At 45.9% G+C, this 21,166-nt stretch overlaps 7 protein-coding genes across 7 annotated transcripts; 3 read left to right on the forward strand and 4 right to left on the reverse strand.

Moving 5' to 3' along the window:
* The first annotated feature begins 5,161 nt into the window (after positions 1–5,161).
* On the forward strand, positions 5,162–7,041 carry METBIDRAFT_32659 (uncharacterized protein). The gene has a single exon (XM_018856108.1). The coding sequence runs from the start codon at positions 5,534–5,536 to the stop codon at positions 6,800–6,802; it is 1,269 nt and encodes a 422-aa protein (XP_018711230.1). The 5' UTR covers positions 5,162–5,533; the 3' UTR covers positions 6,803–7,041.
* Positions 7,042–8,321: 1,280 nt separating this feature from the next.
* On the reverse strand, positions 8,322–9,545 carry XOG1 (glucan 1,3-beta-glucosidase; the record flags this gene model as incomplete). Its single annotated transcript, XM_018858981.1, has 2 exons — positions 8,322–9,455; positions 9,510–9,545. The coding sequence occupies 2 exons, from the start codon at positions 9,543–9,545 to the stop codon at positions 8,322–8,324; spliced, it is 1,170 nt and encodes a 389-aa protein (XP_018711231.1).
* A 3,580-nt stretch (positions 9,546–13,125) lies between these two features.
* Positions 13,126–13,995, reverse strand: METBIDRAFT_78998 (Frag1/DRAM/Sfk1 family protein; the record flags this gene model as incomplete). The annotated part of the gene is made up of 1 exon (XM_018858982.1): positions 13,126–13,995. One exon carries the CDS (start codon positions 13,993–13,995, stop codon positions 13,126–13,128), a length of 870 nt encoding a protein of 289 aa, XP_018711232.1.
* A 2,523-nt stretch (positions 13,996–16,518) lies between these two features.
* On the forward strand, positions 16,519–16,954 carry RPP1A (ribosomal protein P1). Its single transcript, XM_018854963.1, has one exon. The coding sequence runs from the start codon at positions 16,599–16,601 to the stop codon at positions 16,914–16,916; it is 318 nt and encodes a 105-aa protein (XP_018711233.1). The 5' UTR covers positions 16,519–16,598; the 3' UTR covers positions 16,917–16,954.
* On the reverse strand, positions 16,955–17,404 carry METBIDRAFT_203441 (uncharacterized protein). The gene has a single exon (XM_018854964.1). The coding sequence runs from the start codon at positions 17,233–17,235 to the stop codon at positions 16,993–16,995; it is 243 nt and encodes an 80-aa protein (XP_018711234.1). The 5' UTR covers positions 17,236–17,404; the 3' UTR covers positions 16,955–16,992.
* A 1,302-nt stretch (positions 17,405–18,706) lies between these two features.
* RPL13 (60S ribosomal protein eL13) lies at positions 18,707–19,684 on the reverse strand. Its single transcript, XM_018856109.1, has one exon. The coding sequence runs from the start codon at positions 19,659–19,661 to the stop codon at positions 19,065–19,067; it is 597 nt and encodes a 198-aa protein (XP_018711235.1). The 5' UTR covers positions 19,662–19,684; the 3' UTR covers positions 18,707–19,064.
* Positions 19,685–20,070: 386 nt separating this feature from the next.
* On the forward strand, positions 20,071–21,166 carry RPS16A (40S ribosomal uS9 domain-containing protein). The gene has a single exon (XM_018856110.1). The coding sequence runs from the start codon at positions 20,564–20,566 to the stop codon at positions 20,894–20,896; it is 333 nt and encodes a 110-aa protein (XP_018711236.1). The 5' UTR covers positions 20,071–20,563; the 3' UTR covers positions 20,897–21,166.

Below are 21,166 nucleotides of genomic sequence, written 5' to 3' on the forward strand. Positions count from 1 at the left end.
TGTGTCAATGTCGATGAAAAAGGTCATGTGCTTCTCGAAAACAACTCCATTGTGTCCACCCAAAGGAGGACTTGAAGGAAGGCTCAAAAACATGTCCAAACGATTGCCTTGGGTGGTGCCATTGGCACGGGTCACTTTGTGGGGCCTGGTGCTTCTTTATACTTGCGTGGCCTGCCGCTCTTTTCTTATCGTATATCGTTTTATCCTCGGTGGTGTGGATTGTCATGAATATTTTGGCTGAAATGGTCACTTTCTTGCCTGTGCCCGGTGCCAATGCCCAGCAGTTTATCAATGACTACACCGACCCATTCATTGGCTTTGTGCTCGATCACAACTACTGGTACGGCCTCACGTTTTTGGTGGCTACGGAGATTTGTGGCGTCCTTGATTATTCAGTACTAAACCACGAAAGACATTGCCGTATGGATTTCCATAGTTTTGGAGTTGGCGGTATTTTGTATATTGTCAAGGCTTATGGAGAGGTGGAGTTCTACTTCTCCGGAATAAGTTGGTGGCCATTACCGGGTAGATTATCTTGGGTATTGTTGTGTCTTCATTATCTTGTTTCTTGCTGGTGGCCCAGCCACGACGGACCGTTGTCATTGGGAGAAAAAATACGCTTAATCCAATCATAATTAAGAACAATCTAATATTATTATCATGAGTACTAATGATGGTGAAATTATATTAACAACATAATTTTCAAATGTAAGGGATGCATTAAAAACGTGAACAAAATTTCATCAATTAACAAAGGACTGTCTATGTGACTGAAACTTATATATAAGAGGTTTATTACTATTATGAAAATAGCACCCTATAATATAGTATTGATATAGATATTCCAATGAAGTATTGGAGTCTGATGTATTAATTGAGAATCCTGTAGTACTATGGTCTGATGTTGTTTTATGGTCTGATGTTGTTTTATGGTCTGATGTTGTTTTATGGTCTGATGTTGTTTTATGGTCTGATGCAGTATTATAGTCTGATGCAGTATTATAGTCTGATGTAGTATTATTTGAGTCCAGTGTAAAATTTGATATAGCATTCAAGTCTTGTCAATAATTAAGTTGTGAAAAAAAGTAGAGAAACAAGAATTTTTAATTGTAGCTCCTTATGTAAACCTTAATCACTTTCGAAGCTTAAAGAAAGACGGGGCCAAGACTCAAATGGTTTTCAAATGAGTCATTCTTGAGAATCTCACATTCGGGCTTTCACCAAATAAAAATAAGAAGATCCACATTCGGAGTATGATCCATAACATATGGGCGAAGGCCTTTCATAATTGATTTACATTAATCCGTGTTATCTTATCGAAGAAATGAACTTTGACTACAGTGACTTTAAATGGGGCCGTCTTTAACCCTCAACACCCTATTATAAAGCTGAAAACCCACAAATTAATTCAAAGAAGCTGATTTTGGAGCACAGAAGAGAATTCGTTCAATTTGAAGTAATGGCGGGTCTGCGGAGATCATGCTCTACTGTCAGATAGTATAATCCAATATTGAGAGTATGAGTAAGCATGAAATTTTGGAGCCCGATCCGATGTAATACAGAGGGCGGGAATATAAGAAAGTCCAAAAATTCTCAATATGGCAAAAAAAGACAAAAAATTTGTTATATATAGCTTCTTCCAAGACTTGACAAGGCTACACAAGGGCGAAAGACGGGACTGGGGAAAACCAAAAGAAAACGCCCGTGATTTTTTCACTCTTGACATGCGTGTTTTAGTGGATACTAGCTAAATTGGGTTTGCTGAATATTCTAGTTGTGATTCTGATTGTGGCCCAAGAAGTTTCAGTCCATTCCAGAGCCTCATACATAGACCGGCTCCAACTATCAAAGCTGTATCAGCTCAAAACCAATGAGTTCAAGATATTTACTATTAAGAAGCGCATTTTATGTCTCCCTAAATATACCCGATTATACTTCAAAATGGTTCCATCATACGTCTTACAGGGATCAGACATCTACAAATTCTGAATGTAACTGAAGAGTCCTGACAATCTATGTCTAGGTCATGAGCTGAGCGTCATCTTCAGCTGGCAGATATATAGGACTTAGTGACACATTTCTGCTATGAGTAATGTATATTCCGAATATTACTGGCTAAATTCCCTGTACAAGACCAATATCCAAATAACGTCAACTGGTCGAAGCCTGCGAGACTAAAAAAAAAGCCCATAAACGCTTTTCTTGCCAATAAAAGACAAAATGTACTTACGAAGCCCGAACTCTGAATTTCTTCCCGGGTGATTATTCTGAGACAGACCCGAGAAGATTCGAGAATGTGACTACTGGCGCAATATTAGTCACCATGGCACTATTATGTTTAAGACCCAGACACCAGTATTAATGGTGCTTAGAAACACACAGGCAACGGCTGCCATCATAAAACTGTCAATGAAATAATATGGCTATTCGGAAAGCTGTGGGGTGATTGTGACTGAAACAAGACAGGCCCGGGCCTTCTTTTTGATAGGAGATGTGTCCCTCACTGATGAAATTGTTGCTCCACGCCATTCACTTTGATGCCAGATCAGACTCTATTCCCATTGTCGATTCAAATGCCATTCAACTAAATTCCCCTTTGTGACGAACATCAAACATACTGGCAGCCCAGCTCTTCTAGGTTTGACATGGCTACTAAAAGTGTTCCCTTGGTAGTGAGGAACAACTTAAGTCTAATACTCTTTGATATCGAGAATGGCGCACCTGAAGACATAATCACCTATAATATTGTGGGCTAGCTACCCGTTTTTATTTCCCTCACCAAGGTCATTTTACGTTCATTGAAATTGATAAATGTCCAGAATCTGGCATTTCCCACCATAACCTAGTCTATCCTACTTTCAGTGTTTTTAAATTAGCCGAGTAGATAGTTTATTTTGCTTGCCCATCATCTTGGATATGGTAGTAGGCGCTCAAATTTACTAAAATCCCGACCAACCGACCGCATTTGATCATTGGAATGGCCTATTCAATCTCCAGCTATCCAATCTGCTCATCCATTAACCCCAGTCTCAGTAGACAATTGTATCTATTGCCAGCTTCCTGGCCATCAAAACGAGCGTCCCTCGCTAATAATTAAAAGACTAAATGGTCAAAATAAGAAAGTCGTCTTAACCGGTTAACAATGTTAATCAAAAAGGCCCACCAAAGAAGGCAATGGCATCAAAGCCAAGCAAATAGAGGTTGCGGCCGTTGCAGGGAAAGCTACAGAAATAGATCCAAGCATCCAAGTGGTCCCCCAACAATCTCAATCCAGCCATGTACCAATTTTAAACACGTAGGCTGCAGACATCTATAGAACTATTTAGGTAAATTCCACCATCTCAATGCCTCCGCCGTCGAAAAATTCCCACATATCAAATCCGCCACTAGACAGCCAGCTATTTAAACTATATTGACCAATCACGGTCCCCACCAAAGTAATTACAGTGATCTGAATTGTCCCATCAATTAAGATACCCAGTCACCTGATTTGTTTTACCAATCAAGATACCCAGGCATCAGAATTCTCCCACCAATTAGATAGCCAATTCCCACTCAAATATCCCAGTCATTCAAATGTACCATACCAATTAAACAATTGAATCGTCTGGTTTATCTAACCAATCAAACAATCGAGTCGTCTGGTTTATTCAACCAATTAAACAACCATGTCATCTAAGCACCCAATCACTTGATTGTTCTACCAATTAAATAGTCCATTACCACCCAAATAATGCAGTCGCCTGGACTTTCATACCCATGAGCTAAATTCATCCTTCGTTGTCATCTGAAATCTGCCACCATTAAAACAATCCATCCCCACCTAAGTTGCCCAGGCATCTGATTTGTCCTGCCAACTAAATCACCCGGTCATCTGAATATACTACCAATTGAAAAGCCTATCCCCACCTAAACACCCCAATCATCTAACCATACCACTTGAATGCCCAGTCACACGAATGTCCCACCAACTAAACAGGCTCACAAGTTATCTTATCCGTCTTGACTAATCAAATGGTATCCCACCCAACAACCCAGTCACTTGAACGTCGTACCAATTGATTATCCATGCCCACCAACATACCTCAATAACCTAAATGTGCCGCATCGATTGCCATACCCAGTCATTCCATCAATCGAAAACCTCACATCCAAAAGGGCAGTCACCTAAACTGTCTTGACTAATTGCATGGTTTTGCACCTCCCAGTCATCTGCTTGTCCATCAATCAACAATCTCACAGCCAAACAGTTATCTAGGCAGCCGTGACTAGATGCTTTCGCACCTAATAACGCAGTCCCCAATTGTCCCACCAGTTAAACAACCCAGGCATATATCTTTCCACAAATCGAATATCCATTCTCACCCAAAAAGTCACCTGCTTGTCCTACCGATCAAATTAACCAGACATCTGAAATCTCTACCAATTAAACAACCTTACCAGTAACCTAGTCTGCCTCGACTAACAAAAAGGTTTTCCACATAATCACCCCGTCACCAGGACGTCCCACCAATTGAATAGTCAATTCCCGCACTCGCAACTAAAAGGCCAGTATCTAGACTGCCGTGACTAATTAAAAGCTTTCGCACCTAATAACCCAGTCCCCAATTGTCCTACCAATCAAATTATTCAGGCATCTGAAATCTCCACCAATTGAATGACCAATACCCAGCGAACACCCCAGTCACCTTGATGTTCCACCAATTAAACAATTCATCCCAGTCCGCCAGATGTACTCCCCAATCAAAATCACCCGTCGCCTAAACACCCCAGTCACCTGAATGTTCCACCAATAAAAAAATCATCCCTCAGCAATCTAGTCTGCGAATGTACTCCCCAAGCAGAATCATCCGTCCCGTAAATGCCCCCCTCATCTGAATGTCTCATCAATAGAATCAATGACCTCTCACCCAATCGCCCCGTCACCTGATTCAAACAACTGACAGCCTCACCACTAAGGCCAGTGTTCTTATCTGTCGTGACTAATCAGATGGTTCCCACCAAATGCCCTGATCCCCACCAATCAGAACCCTGAAGCTGCCCCGGCCATGACTCAGACATGGCGCGTTATCGCGAAAAACGCCAATGACGCGCAATCTCCGGGCAGTCTCTTCGCCGCCACAGTCGTATATAAACCGGGCCCCCTAACCAATACCCTCACGCTACAACAAAAAGCCAGATAACAGAAACCGCGCGTTCACAAAAAGCCACGATAGTAGAGACCGCGCTGCAACAAAAACAAACCACAACAAAAAACCCCTACAACAGAAAACTCACGCTGTCATAGAAACCCACTACAGGAGTAACGCTCACGCTGTCAGAAAAAGCCTACTACACCAGAAACCGCGCTGCAACAAAACGACAATAGAACTCTCGCTGCAACAAAAAGACAATAGAACCTCCGCTGCAACAAAAACCTACTACAGCAAAAACCCACCACTTCAAAACCTCACGCTGTCATAAAACGCCCCCTCGACAGAAACGCCCAGGCTGCAACAAAAAGCCCCCTCATCTAACCCCTCGCTAACCGCCCATGACCTTCGGCCACGCCTTCAAAAAAAAACACTTCCCGGCGTCCGACAACGGCTTCGTCCCCGTCAACCACGGCTCCTTCGGCTTGCCCCCGCAGTGCGTCTTGGACAAGTACATCGAGGCGCTCATGGACGACGTGGCCAGCCCCGACACGTACATCCGGCTCACCCAGCCCGCGCAGTACGCGGCGGCCACCCGGGCCGTGGCCCAGGTGTTGAATTGTGCCCCCCAAAACGTGGCGCTCGTCGCCAACGCCACGTCCGGCGTCAACACCGTGTTGCGCTCGTTGCCCTTCAAAAAGGGCGACAAGATCGCCTACGCCAGCACGACATACGGGGCGTGCGCCAACACCGTGCAGTTCTTGGCGCGGGCGGTGGGCATTGTGCCGGTGGCCGTGCCGCTCGACTTCCCCATGCTGGCGGCCGCCGTGACCGCAAAGTTCGAGCACACGTTCCGCACGCACGACATCAAGTTGGCGCTCTTCGACGCGGTGGTGTCCATGCCGGGCGTGCGCATGCCGTTCGAGGCCGTGGCGCGGGCGTGCGCTGCGCACGGCGTGTTGTCTTTGGTGGACGGCGCCCACCTGATTGGGCTCATCCCCGTGGACCTTGGCGGCGCCGCGTTCCGGCCGGACTTCTACGTGCTGAACCTCCACAAGTGGCTCTCGCTCCCGCGCGGCTGTGCGGTGTTGTACGTGGCGCCGCAGCACCACCGCGCCGTGCAGACCTTGCCCATCAGCCACTCGTACGTGGACCCGGACGCGCCGCTCTCGCCCGAGGCCGAGGCCAACTTGCTCGCGCTGAAGTTCACGTTCGTGGGCTCCGACACCTTTGCCACGTTGGCGTGCATCCCCACGGCCATCGCGTTCCGGGCCCGCGAGTGTGGCGGCGAGGCCGCCATCCGCACGTACTGCGAGGCCTTGGCCCGCCAGGCCGGCGCGTTGGCCGTGCGCCGCTGGCCCGGCGCGTGGCTCGTGGAGAACCGCGAGCAGTCGCTTGTCACGGCCATGGTGTCGGTAGTGGTGCCAGTGGAGCAGTACAGCCGGGCGTTCGACGCCGCGGACGCCGCACAGATGAAGCGCTTGGTGGACTTTGTGTCCGTGCACTTGCTCGAGAACTACCGCACGTTCGTGCCCTTTGCGGCGCACAACGGCAAGGTGGTCATGCGCTTATCGGCGCAGGTGTACAACGAGCTCTCGGACTACGAGTACGCGGTTGCAGCGGCGCAGAAGGCGCTCCGCGCGTTTTTCGCCCGCAAGAGCAGTCTCTAGCCGGTGCTTTCTTTGTGCGGGCCCTGTGATTGGGCAATGTATCAGAATTGGGAGGTGTATCAGAATTGGGAGGTGTATCAGAATTGGGAGGTGTATCAGAGATTGGGAGATGTATTCTATGATCTGTATTTGGAGATTGGAAGATGTATTTAGAAATTGGGAGATGTATTTAAATATTGGAAGGTGTATCTAGAGATTGGAAGGTGTGTTTAGAGATTGGAAGGTGTGTTTAGAGATTGATGTGTTCAGAGAAATGTTATCAGAAAATGGGAGATGTATTCAGAGAATGTAAGGTGTATTATATTATCTGTATTGTATGGGTTGTATCGTATTGTATGGGATATATTGTAGGATCTATATTGTATGGCTTGTATTGTATGACTTGTATTGTACGACTTGTATTATGACCCGAGGCCCTGCAGTTTCTGTTTTCTCACTTCTAACCAATCACTGTTTCCAGTAAATGAGCCCCAGTGCGTTTTCTTAGAATTGATTCATATCCCCAGAACGTTTAATGACCTTTTGTTATGTCCTACAGGTGCAGCTAAGCAGTTCAGCTCTTTGCACCCACCTGTTGCAAGGTAGCAATCAAATAGGTGATATAGTGCTACTTAATTCATCGAGATTATCTGCTCCACTAATCCGCTATTTTCATCCCCTCTACTAAGTCATTACTACTATGATGCGTTGATCTACTGTACTTTTTTACGCTACTAATATACTGTACTCATCGACTGTACTCGTCGACTGTGCTTATCTACAGTGCTTATCTATTGTGCTTATCTATTGTGCTTATCTTTAGACTTATTGATTAACCGATTTATTGTACTGGTCTACTGTACTGATTAATTGTACTGATTCATTGTACTGATTAATTGTACTGATCTAGAGAAATGATCCATACGCCCCGTCTAAGCCCTTTACGAAATTGAGCCCCAATGCAAGACAAAATACGGGTCATATACGGAATCAAATACGGGGGCTTGTCGCCAGATGCAGATTCATCTGAACCAGCCACAATGAATCATACTCATATACAGCGCAGGAAGTTCAAACCCTTTTTGGGCCACTTCTCACACACCCATAAGTTTTTGAAAACAGCAATCTTGAGAATTCTTGCTTGACCAAATTATTTTTTGATACACTATCCAACACGCATATGCTCTAAACAAATAGAAGCATTCTCAATCATCGCACCACAACCTGCACGGTGCGTGGACGCAACTTTAACCGTGCTTTCAAAAGGTCCAGACCAATCTTTGCCCACAATCTGCTCATTATACAGTACCATGCCCTACACACTCTTATCGTAGAATGCACCCCCTTGCCCGGAAGTTGCGAGCTACTCCCATACTTTGATTGTACGGCCAAGCATTTGGCTTCACGTGTATCCATTGTAGTAATGTTCTTGTTTAAGCTATATAAAACAAACTCTATTTTTTCTTTACTTCCATCTCTTCAGGATGTGTTTTTGTAAAGCAAAGTGGTTGCAATCTAAAACATCGTGCGCACGTCGGAATTAAAACCCGCACTGGTTGGGGTATTTCCTGTCACTCAATGGCTGTGGGAACACGCCCGCCGCAATAAGTCGGGCCATATCCCAGTCAATAGCATCCTCGGTCTTCCAGTTCCAGAAGATCCAGCCGCCAGTCAACTCGAACGCGTCGAGTTGTGCCTCAATGTATTTGCGCACGTTCTCCGTGTGCTCGGCCGTCCAATCACTCAAGTGGGTGTACGCGGTACACAGGTTTGAAAGCGAAGAGCTGTCGTAGTCACCGGACCAGCGAGCACCACGGCCAACTCCATTGAGCCAGGGTGCGCAGTCTGTGAGGGCAGCCGAGAACTCGCCGCAAACATTCGTTACGCTCTCGGTGAGAGCGCTAGTGCCCCAGCCACAGGCCACCAGGATATGTTCATCGATAGTCATCTCTAACTCCAGCTGGCTAAAGACCTGGTAGTGGTGATGGTCGACAATCACGTTGCTGTAGGCGTCAGTGGTGAAGAAGTCGTCCCAGTAGTTGAAGGACTGGAACGCGTCGTGGAATACAAGCGTGTTCTTCGTGACGGAACGTGCATTTGCATTCGCCCATCCGTAGAAGTTCTTGAGCTGATTCATGTCCGACAGCGGGCCAAAGGGCTCGTTCAACATCTCAATTCCAGAAATGACATCCAGGTACTTCTCATCACCATACTTGTTGAAGATTGATTGCAATGCAGTCAAAGTCGCCTTGATGTTGCCGTCGGTTTGGTACTCGATCTGGTCGCGGAGACCAGAGTTGTCAAAACCGTTCTGCGAGCCGGGGGCGCCATGCAAATCAATCCAAATCTTCAAGTTGTGCTTTCTGGCCCAGTCAATTGCCTTGTCCAAGTACTTCTGCTGACCCGTCACGTATGGGTCATCCTGGAGAAGCACAAAGGCCCAGTAGCCAATGGGGATACGCACGGTGTTGAGCCCGGCGGCTGCAATTTCCCTGAAGTCTTTCTCAGTGTACCACGACTTCCAGTGCTTTTCCAAAAGCTTCTGGGCATCCTTCTGACCGAGCTTCTGCGTCAAGTGGTATTCGTCCACAATCTCGTCGTTGTAAGGCTCGAAGAATGAAGGAGTCATATAAGGCTCCAAAACAAACCATCCGCCCAAATTGACGCCGAGGACCTTGTCGGTTTGGCTGTAAGAACGCTTTTCGGGAACCGCCAATGCCGAAATCACCGTGGTAAGGGATAATAAAGAGTAAGCAAGTCTCATTGTGTGTAATCGGGGAGCAAAATTCGGAAGAAAAAGCGAAAATCCGGCTGTTTCCAAACAATGGCTGATGAAAGAAATTAAGAAGGAGAAAACAAGAAGGGGAATTGCCGGCTTTTTAAATCACAAAAGCTGAGGGCGGCAAGTTGCAAACAGGAGGTGCTCCATAATTTACGTGGGCGCACTTGCAGGACGCACGGGACCATGTACAAGAAGCTTCAGGGACATGCGAGACAGCTGGGTTTCTGTTTCGAGTGTGTGTGTTGAGCTTCCTGATCGAGGTTTCCTAGTCCGGCAATACCTCTTACTTTCACCGGGAATTGTTGCTTTCGTTGATCCCTTTTTTTCTGATTTCGTGGGGATGCTCCATGTATGAAGCAGGCCATTTTCTTAGAGTTGCTGCTGTTGTGCATATGGTACGTGGGGTTCTGTTGGGGACTGCTTAGAAAAGAGCGAGCATTGGAGTCGAAGACAATGTCGCAGTGCCATCAAGAAAAAAGCGTGGTCAGTGAACTGTCATTGTGATTGTGAGAATTTTGGCCCAGGTTAGGAGAAAGCAAAGTTGAAAGTCCAGCGTCAAGTCTCGGAAAAAAGACCTTACATAGGTTTCGACAAGGTTGAAGTAAGATAGTAAAAACTTAGACTGGGTTTCGTCATTAAACCAATAACTGAATCCCGGCCACATACGAGATCTGCACTTGAGTTAGCCACCGAACTCACAGCGCAGAATGTAACGTTATGAGCTTTCTTAGTTTTTCTTTTCATTTTTTTAAGGGGCTATTATTGTTCAGCTGGACTTCCCTCATTTTACACGTGACGGGGAATCTTGAGTACAGCATTGTTAAGAGGGCCCTTGAGGCCACCAGGTTCTCTTACTCATATGGGCTTGTTGGCACGAAAATGATGCATCGGCAATTTTTTGATTTAATTCAAGACGGTTCAGACCACCTGAAAATATTGCGGATACGACTTCAGCACCATCTGCCCCGTTCTTCTTCTTAATTTTGCAAGTGGAACCGGTCTCAGGCTCCCGTGTTTTTGGTTGCTCTCTGTTTTTCATGTATAATTGTTTGTTTTTTTCTCCAAAACATGGGTAAACTGTTTATGTTTCCCCACACGGTACTAAAGCCGGAGGCGTATAGTCTTTTCCCCGCCGTCTACTAACCATCGCATCATGTACGTATCGGATTATTTGTTGGTACCGTAGTTGCGGCCAGGGTCAGTCATGATGAGCCTCGCGCTAAAGAGTCTACAGAACACTACAAAGCATGAAGCAAAAGAATTCCGAAACTCTTCGTATTTTCAGTCCTGAGATTTAAGTGATCTGAGAGCTAACATCGTTTTGTGCTTTTTAGAATTTTTGTTGTATACCACGATGAAAATGTTTGATATTGAACTGCTGGGACTGCACGCGCGCATGCGGATTTTCCGCAACCAGCCATCGAAATGTGCGAATCAGGAAGCGCTACCGGGAGGCTTTTGAAAAGGTTCCGCTCAAGCGGCAGCACACGGAGCCACTGGTTGAAAAGTTTTGAATCAAATCACTCTCGCCATTCTCGAAAGGTTCATGGAAAATTTTGGGTGCTGCTTTTCTTTTGTTTCTACCTACGCCAATAGTGGATTTACATCAAGTCGCTGAGTAATGCCTCTGACACCGGTGTATATGCAGGAACCCGGGGAAATCCCCACTTGTCAGCGGCGACGGATAATTCTCTGGCTTGTGCAGGGTCAGTTAAGGGCCAGTAAAATGACCAAAACCCACACTCTGATGTGAACACTTCCAACCTTTCTTCTCTGACTAAGAAATTCGGACTTTTAACTTCCCATACTACTCGTTTTGATGGGCGGAGGAGAATGACACTACGGCTGTGGTCACGTGATGTCATGAATGAGAGCTCTCATTGTCCATGCCCTATTCTATACAATTTTTCTTGAGGTCTGTCAGTAGGGATCATTTGGATCTTTAATTTAAATTCCAGGTCAGTGCATTAAATAAGGGAGTTTGATACTGCCAGATCAGGAAAATTTGCAGAATGTATATGCTTTCCTTCATTACTGATAATTGGCTCAAGAGAGACACTCGAGATGGCACTAATCCTCAAAAGTGTCTGTTGGAGGTTTCAGAATGCTTTCAATTTGCTACTTTGGTTAGCGCTAAGTCGTATCTTATTCTCACTATTGCACGGAGAGAGAGCATGTCACCATTGATAATTGATTCAAAGCCTAAATACTGGCTCTGCTGAAGGTATTTGTCGGTATACGAAACAAAGCTTTTTCAAGCACTGGCTAACCATGGTCATTTCAGCTTGAATTTTTTTAGTTCTGTCCTAAAAGCGTCACTGGCATCAATCAACGGAACATTGCAAGCGTTTAGAAAGAACAATTTTGATAATGTACATAAAAGAGCTACTCAAGGCATATATTAGATGTACAGTTGACCTTCATTGTGTTAAAGGCGTTATTATTTAGCATTTAATTTGCACTTTTGGAGATTCTTCTAAGTCGGGTTTATGTTTTTGTGCACAAAATAGGGCGAAAACTTCATAGTACTGTTATCATCTCGTTATACATTCACTGATGGCCTGTACAAGCCTGATTCTACAAACACACGAGTCATTTCAAAACACAAGTGTTTGTTTATGTGCTTTCTTGGAGAATCTACCCAATGAGCCATGATCCCAAAGTTTTGTTTTCCGTTTTGAAACAAAAATGAGCCTCATTTGTGATTTACTTCTTTTAAAGCAAACAATTTTTACAGCGGGACAATGTCAGTCTTACTACTATATGTGACGATTTCATCATTACAAATCTCTGGGCAGGCTGCAACCATCACAATGAGTCAAGCACAAAGACTGCTTGAGGAGAAATTTATGCGCTGTTGGCCAAAAATGATTGGAAAGAGATCGAAAAGTTCAGTCTCCTCTACCATAATTTCTTCATTAATAGCTCGTCATTTTTTTAAGCCCGAGTGATCTCAATTTCTATAGAAGGGTTCGTTTATCAAGAGCTTCAGCCTCTGCACTTGCAAAAATGTCAAGTTGAGTCCTACTATGCCGAAATATTTTATCATTTGAAATTCTTCGAAGATTATGAGACACATGTGACCAGCACTACCAGGAATTTCGTGACATTATCGAAGAACAAAATATATGACAAACATAATTTTCACTTGAAACGAGAAGCAAGCGTGACACCAGTTTAGTCCAGATGAGTTATAAAATAGATTGGAAAGATAATAAAGAGCTAGCAAAACGTGTCTCCATAAGCCTTGGCGAAGATGATGCATTTATTCGTACCGTCTAAACCTTGCTGATGGCGTGCTTATTTATTGAGCTTTCTTCTCCTGATCAAATCGGTCTAAATTTTATAACAAATTTCTAAAGTTCAACCATACAAGGCCGAAAACTTTTCAATGGCATAGAAAATTACCAAATGAACTGCCGCGTGCCTTATAGAGTCTTATACAGCACGTGGACGATACTCGCTTTCAAAAACATCTTTATAAAAAGCGAAGATCCGCCGGGCAAAATTAATCGTGTACCGTGTTATGCTGCCAATTGAGAAAGCAGTGTTTTATTAACATCTAGGAACTGGGGTTGTGGTCCTTTGCAGGAGATTCCTGGTCACCATCTGTTGATTCGTCGTTGGACATGGCGGAAGGGGGATTTTGGTGATTGTCAATAAACTCATCGTCAAACTTCTCCGAGTGATGTACCCTGTAGTGTTTGACAGCAGATGGGAAAAGGTCCATGGACCAGAAAATAAGCAAGAAGCCATACCAGAAACAGATGATCCACTCAAAGACGGCCGATGTGGACCGGTTTGAATTGGCCCCGAAAGAAACAACAAATACCACGGCGAGAACAAGCCACACCAGCTTGGCAAAAAACGACACCATGTAGACATTCAGCCACCGGTGTCTTCCAAAAACAACGCGTTCGTGGTTTGGATGCAATCTTTGTGGGAAATTTCCAAAGGCATAGGTGATGAGAATGTTGAAGAAACAAGCCCAGAAAGTGAAGAAGATGAACACTCCCAACATGGAGAGATGCACTGTTCTGTGCGTGGACGTCTTGAAAATGGACACCATCAAAATTGCCAACTGTCCGATTACTGCCATGACAATGCTAACAAACGCAAACCTAGGCTGCTTTTTTGAGACGTACGGCTGGAGTTTGCGCTTTTTCCGCAAGACGTATTCCGTCACCAAGGTTCCAACAAAGAATATCAGCTGAAACCCTACACAAGAAATAAAAAGGGGGTTGAGATTGGTGGCTGCAATATCACTCAAAAACACGGGGTCTTGATAATCGGTGGTCATGAACGCATACACGGGTTTTCCCTGTGCTGCCCAACAAGCCAACAAGGCGATGAGCATACCCCACCATACTACCATGGCAACGAGTGGAATTAGGTAGTAGTGGAGCTTTTTGAACCTTGGGAAGTCAGCCATGATATTTATTTCTTTTTTTTCTTTGGGCTCCAGGCCTATGGTTGCCAGGGAAGGTGAGCCAAAGTGCTTATCAAAGGCGGATATATGGGTATTTTACGGCGCCGAGGCACAGCTTTTATATACCATCGCAGGCCTTTCTCTATATGCGAAGCGAGGAGATGCGGGGTGCGAGGCGCTAGGCATTCATGCGTTTTGAAAATAGACCAAATTGAACGGAAAAACCTCAGAAAAACGGCTCTATCGTCAAGAATACAACAGGAAGACTTGCTAGGATTCAGCGGCACGCTGAGATGCATTTTGAGCCTAGTTCTGGTACGACCCTCTCCGAGAAAAGCACGACTTTCGATGGTTCTTGCACATAGAATGCAGGCGTCAAGGCATGCCAGCCAAATGGCAATGCACCAAAACCCCGTCTATTTTCCCGAATGAGAGGAGGCAAAAATCGCTTTTCGTGACTTGATTAATTGAGCCTCACTGTCGAGAGAGATTTCGGTTATTTGACAAAGCCACACGGGCGGGGTATGCACACTTGGAAAGTATTGGGACACCCGTACACCGCCGAGGAGTTTATTCTGTATACCTTGAAGCAAGAAGAGCTACAGCTCCTAATTTTGCCTGTTTAGTAGACCCCCTTCTTTCTTTGTTTATTCCAAGATCTGAATGATTTTGCAGAGATAATATTAGGTGATACAAGCCCAAAATGAAAGCATGAAGACCTTTCACTCACGAAAATATGCATGCGGGTTATGTGTTGTTTTCGGTGTCATGTCACCACAATACAGGAAAATGAGATCCGGGGACTTACCGCGGTCGTATCTCCGCATGATGAAGGCTGCCTTGCATCCTTGAGGGCCCTCGGAGCAACAGAGAATCCGCGCAGAAAATCCTGTAAATGCCGAGATTTAGGATTTTTCAGTTCCGATAATAAGAAATAATACCGCCTTATTGCTGAAATATCTATACGCAGCTTTGGTGCTCGCGTGGGGTATCAAAATACGGCTGCCTGTCATCTTTATCTTTGTTCGCCAATCCCGAGCCTACTGCTCGCCCTGTTTATTTTACTGTATACCTTAATTCGCACGCAGCTCTACTTCCGTGACAGGAAAAAATAGAGTAACAAAGAAAGATGGGGAAGGACAAAAAAGACTGGGCGAGGAGATGATCAACAAACTGAAATCTCTGGTGAGTGCTGTTGATATTTCGAATTCTTTTTACCACTTCGTCAGAAAATTGAAGCCTTCCCTTTTATCAGTACACCGTTCATACTTTCACAGTATTATCAACCAAGCTCGTAGTCAGATGCGTAAAAGAAAAGTTTTCTTGACAGCTGATCTGTAGACCACGGTTCCGAACTTCCTATGTGCATGGTTCTGATAAAATCCGCTCGATCACTTTCGATGGTAGGTGCTCCATCTTGGAAAGCCAATCTTGAATATAGAACGAGGTACAGCTTGAATTTTGATCCCAAGATTTCATGGTCTCACTCATATATAGCTGTTTTATTTGTTGATTGAAATAGTTGCTGCAGTGGCTAGTATTAGGAACATATGCTAGAAGCTTTCATTAACAGATTCCACTGAAGCGAAATAGCTTTGATGTTGTCCCGGCCAGATTTCAAGCTACAGGTGCACATCAATTATTAAAAGCAAAAAAATCCGATATTAAGCGCCTGTGTGCTATATCAAGGCAAGAAGAAGCAGAATGGAACTTCTCTCTTGTCTACAAATGTGATGCGATCACTTAATCGCCCTTCATTTGTGTTGGAGTGGACAACAGACTAGCGCAAATCTTGTATCCAGAGTAATTTCAAAATGAAAAATCTTCACTATCTTGCACTCCGCTAAGATTTTCTTTGGCAACGCAACGTATCACTATTCCTCCATGATAGATCTGGCCCGCACTGACACTCTACTAAAAACTATAGTGAATCCGAATTTTCGCCACCAGGTATTGTCCAACTGATTCATATTATTCAGATTTAGTGGAGTGGCTCGAGACCTTGCGGGATTGTTGGCGAGAATTGGACCAATTAGTCGTCTTTTTCAAAGCCTCTGTGGAAGGAAGCTGTCTTCAGAAACTTGCTGATGCTTTTCGATGGCTGGGCTTTGGCTTATCTGACAAACAAACTCATCGGCGCCTTTTCTCTCACGTTGATTTACCTGGTGCACATCATACACGGCTGTTTGGGAATATGGTCGTTTCAAAAATCAAATAGCCATTTGCGTCAGATTCTTTCCCAAACGTGAGAGCCTTTTTCTACATTTTCTTACAAAAAAGGTGATTACGACAGCACTGGCAAGAAACACAACCATAACTAGCGCATATGTACACGCGTGCTTTCTTACGGACTCGAATAAAAATTGCGTACGAGTCTTACCTCTAATCCAAGCCTCGACAACGCACGAGGCCGCGGCTGCAAACGGCACCTGCACAGAGCGCTAGGGCAGTGCCCTCGCTGTGCGCACGTGACCCCGCGGCCAGCCGCGCACGCGCTGCTCACCAAACCCACCGAAAAACTTCTCGCGAATGTGCCCGTTCTTCTTCCTCCATTCAAAACTAAGAATAGTCTGCCTATTGCTTAAATTGATTATCTCTAGTTCGCCATGTCTACTGAATCCGCTTTGTCCTACGCCGCCTTGATTTTGGCTGACGCTGACGTCGAGATCACCTCCGACAAGTTGTCCACTTTGGTTACTGAGGCCAAGGTTGAGTTCGAGCCTATCTGGGCCGACCTTTTCGCCAAGGCTCTCGAGGGCAAGAACTTGAAGGACTTTTTCTTCAACTTCTCTGCTGCTCCTGCTGCTTCTGCCGGTGGTGCCGCTGCCGTTTCTGGCGGTGCTGAGGAGGCTGCCGCTGAGGAGAAGGTTGAGGAGGCCAAGGAGGAGTCTGACGACGACATGGGCTTCGGTTTGTTCGACTAATCGTGTCCTGTCGGTAGTATAATTCTAATGTTTATATGTTGAGTGCACGTCCTTGATCTAGTGAGAATGTAGAAGTCTATGTGGCGGGAAATGTTCTTGTTCCAGTTTTAGTGTTTTGTTGGGAGAATTCGGGGTTCCAATTGTGATATTTTCTGTACTTGGGTTTGAGCAGGACCAGACTGGATATTCTGTGCCATGGGTGATCATGTGTATTGGGTTGTATGTTGGTCCTCGTGAGTCCCTGGTTCTTTTGGGTGAGGAATGAGTCCGAGCTATTTGAAGCATTTTTTTGAGTAGGGCTGTGATATTGCCAATCCATGTCGGCGTCTTCGCGAGAGTCCAGTAAGATAGCTTGATGGTGTGATCTTGTCAAGACTGAAGAGATGATTTACACCTCAATAGCACATGTGAGTACGGGTGAGACCGGCAGGGTCGTGGTTTTGACAACATCGTCTAATTTCTCTGGACTCGTGCCTTGTGAATTCAACCTGCCCGCTGCCTCTGAAGTTGATTATTCATTGCCTCTGAAGCTGATAATCGATCAATCATTGTCTCTGAAGTTGACTAAGCCCCGCTGTCTTAATCGGCTGTCCTGAGTCGACTTTTTATGCCTTCAATTCAACAACACCTTCACGCCACTTTCCAGTGGCCAGAAATCATCTGGGCCCAGAAATGAAGGTATGGCCTTGCCCGTTCACGTGACAAAGATTCCCGATGGCAGTCGAGAAAACGGGAAGTTGATCTGCGGAGGAATCTTGGTATTCTGTGACTTCGTAGTCCTTTCGGCCCTTGTGGCTTTCGGTTGTAGATTTTGTAGTGCCCTTTGAAAGTGTCGATGTGATATTGGTTTGAGAAAAGTGGCTCCAATTTTCTAACCGCCGCGGAAATTGGTGGTGCGAATCCACGCTTAGAACAATACCAATATTAAGATTCAGGCTTTATTTCGTTGTGCTTTCACCAATGGTGCTGTGGGAAAGAGCTCAGAAATTTGTCACCAATTCTTGCTTTTTGCCTGGCCATGTTGATGTGAACCACGCCGAGTTCAGTGTCTACTTCGTATTTCGCAGCCATTGTTGATCCATCCTGTCCATACGAAGACCGAATCAGGTGTTGAGAAGCATGGTTATTTGCTATGAACCCACGGATGTTTGATATATGGGACACATACAGATGATTCACGGATACTAGGTATTTGAGGCACACGTTAGATCCGCGTGCATCTGACATTTGACAGATTCATACTTCTGATATTGAGAACCATGGACATTTGATAGTTGACATACATATACAATCTATCCACGAACATTCGTTCCACACATTCAACTCACACATTTAATGTTTGAAAGCACCTATATTTGATACTGAGAACCATGGACGTTTGTATGATGGACATTTGATAATTGACAGACACACACATTGGGTATTTAGAACTATGAAGATCAATGGACATTAATATCCAACATACACAATAAACAGCATACGCAAACATTTGATATCAGGATAAAGAAGAACCATGAACATCGAATAATTGAAATACACATAAATTTGGTTTTTTGGACATTTGATCTCTGCGAACATTTGATATGTACGAACATTTGATCTCAATGGACATTTTGTCTTTATGAACACTTGATTTCTACGGACATTTGATCTCTACGAATATTTGATCTCTACGATTATTTGAACCCTACGAAATTAGATCTATATGAACATTTGATCGCTACGAACATTTGATCTCTAGGAACATTTGATCTCTACGATTATTTGAACTCTACGAACGTTTGACCTCTACGAACATTTGATCTCTACGAACGTTTGACCTCTACGAACATTTGATCTCCACGAACATTTGATCTCTAGGAACATTTGATCTCCAACATACACATACTTTTGTTGTCCAACATACACACCCGAGACTACGAACCATGAACACTGGCTTTCGGGAAACACATACACGTTAAAGATCTCATTGCTGCAATCAACAGCGAGCGGCCCAAAACCAGCCACTTCTGACAGAGATGCAGTCCACCCGGAGCCACCAACCTCAGCTACAGCCGGTGTGCCCAGAAACGCCCGCCTACGTCGTCGGTAACCTGTTCAGTGTTATTAAACCAAAGTATGAAATATACATCGACAAAGTCCAGCCGCTTACTTCTTCTTCTTCTCGGCCTCGGCCTCGGCCTTCTCTCTGGCTCTCTTCTCTCTGATACCCCAGTACTTCTTCTCGTTTCTGGCCACTCTCAAGGTGGTGTAGGCAGACTGCGCTGGCACCTCGACGGCGGCAGTGGTGGTCTCGGTGGAGGCCTGCTTGATAGGGAAAGCGGCAGCGGTGGAGATCTGCTCGCCCTCGGCCTTGGACTTCTTGTCGAAAATGACCAACTTGGACTTGTACTCGTTCAATCTGGCCACGTTGGCATCGAAGTTCTCCTGAGACTTGTTCTGTCTTCTGTGGTCCACGGCAATGCCGACGGATCTGGCGTATTTGGCAGTCAAGCCGGCAGCCTTGATCTCAGCCAAAGTGAAGCCTCTTCCGGCTCTAACCTTTCTGTTGTACTTGATGGTTGGGCATCTGACGATGGGTCTCAAAGCATCGACAGGGGCTGGCGCGACCTTGGCGGCCTTTTGCAATCTAGCCTGTCTTCTGGAGTTCTTCTTGCCGGCCTGGTCGAAGTGCACTCTGACGCGCTCCTGCCAGTGCTTTCTGAAGTGGTTCTTCAACAAGGGTTGGTTTTTTGAGATGGCCATGTTGTCCTAGGTTTGCTGAGATGGAGAAAGAGAAAAAGATGGAGCGGTTTTTTTCTCGTGCTTTTTTCGGCGTGCGCGCACACAGGCGCCGGGCGCACCGCAGAGGCCGCGTCACGTGACAGGCAGCATGCCCTGGTGCACGGGCCTGGCGGCCGCGGAACGCCGTCACGCGTGCACGTGCCCGCCGGCGTACGCGCGCACGCAGCCCGCACATCTCAGCACGCGCACTGCACGCCGCGCCGCGGCGCGTCACGTGACCAGGACATGCTGCCTGGCGCCCGCCGCCAGCGACCCGGCCCGCCGTTGTGTGCAGGTCCCTGCTCCCTCCACCGCGCGCGCAGCCACGCTCCGGCTCCAGCGAAAAAAATCTTTTCCTCCATCTGATTTGGAACCTCACCATATACCTATTTTCTCCACCAAGATGTCCACTCCATCTGTCCAGGTATGTAGCTAGCCGTGCACGTGCGGGCGTTTGTGTTGGCAGGCTTGCGGGCCGTGTTTCAGCCCGGTTTTACGGGTGTTTGAGCCCACCGCCACGTGATCCAGTGTCCGGGCCAAAAGAAGCCGCCAAATCTGGAGCCTCCCTAAGATTCTGGGGACCATCCGTTTCGGTGTGCTTTTGTCGTGCTCTTGATTGACGCGTGCTTTTTGCGGACTTCTCAGTGTCGTTTCAGATGCCTTTTTTGGTTCTCTTGTGATTCTTTTCTTGGTGCCTTTTGCTGCCTCTTCCGGGCTCAGTGCATCCCCATAGTCAGGACCAAAAGATATTAAAAAAACATGCCACATTACCCGCCGCCCCTGAAAATCCGCTCCCTACTAACATCCAGACTTTCGGTAAGAAGAAGACCGCCACTGCCGTCGCCCACGTCAAGTCCGGCAAGGGCTTGATCAAGGTCAACGGTATGCCAATCACCTTGGTCCAGCCTGAGATCTTGCGTTTCAAGGTCTACGAGCCATTGACCTTGGCCGGCTTGGACAAGTTCGCCAACATCGACATCAGAGTTAAGGTCACCGGCGGTGGTCACGTGTCCCAGGTCTACGCCATCAGACAGGCCATTGCCAAGGGTTTGGTTGCCTACCACCAGAAATACGTCGACGAGGCCTCCAAGAACGAGCTCAAGAAGATCTTTGCCTCTTACGACAAGACCTTGTTGGTTGCCGACTCCAGAAGAATGGAGCCAAAGAAGTTCGGTGGTCGTGGTGCCAGAGCCAGATTCCAAAAGTCTTACCGTTAAAATTGGTGGAAGTTCTCTGTGGAAAGCTACTTGTCTTTTTTTCTCACCTTTGCACCTCCTATTTTATCTAATGTACAAATAAAAGCACGTATCCAAGCATGGTGTAGCGGCCGATGGTCCGAGTAGAGAGCCGGGGGAGGTTTTCAACGAAGCCCGTGATACTAGATGATATCCACTGCAATCCACTGCAAATCCCAATGTGGCTTCTCGAAGCTTTCCATATCTTCTTGGGCCACCTGTCGCATGTATATGTTCCAAAGCTTCAATCAT

This window comes from Metschnikowia bicuspidata (genome assembly GCF_001664035.1).
Source record: "Metschnikowia bicuspidata var. bicuspidata NRRL YB-4993 chromosome Unknown METBIscaffold_4, whole genome shotgun sequence".
In the NCBI taxonomy this organism is placed as follows: domain Eukaryota; kingdom Fungi; phylum Ascomycota; class Pichiomycetes; order Serinales; family Metschnikowiaceae; genus Metschnikowia; species Metschnikowia bicuspidata.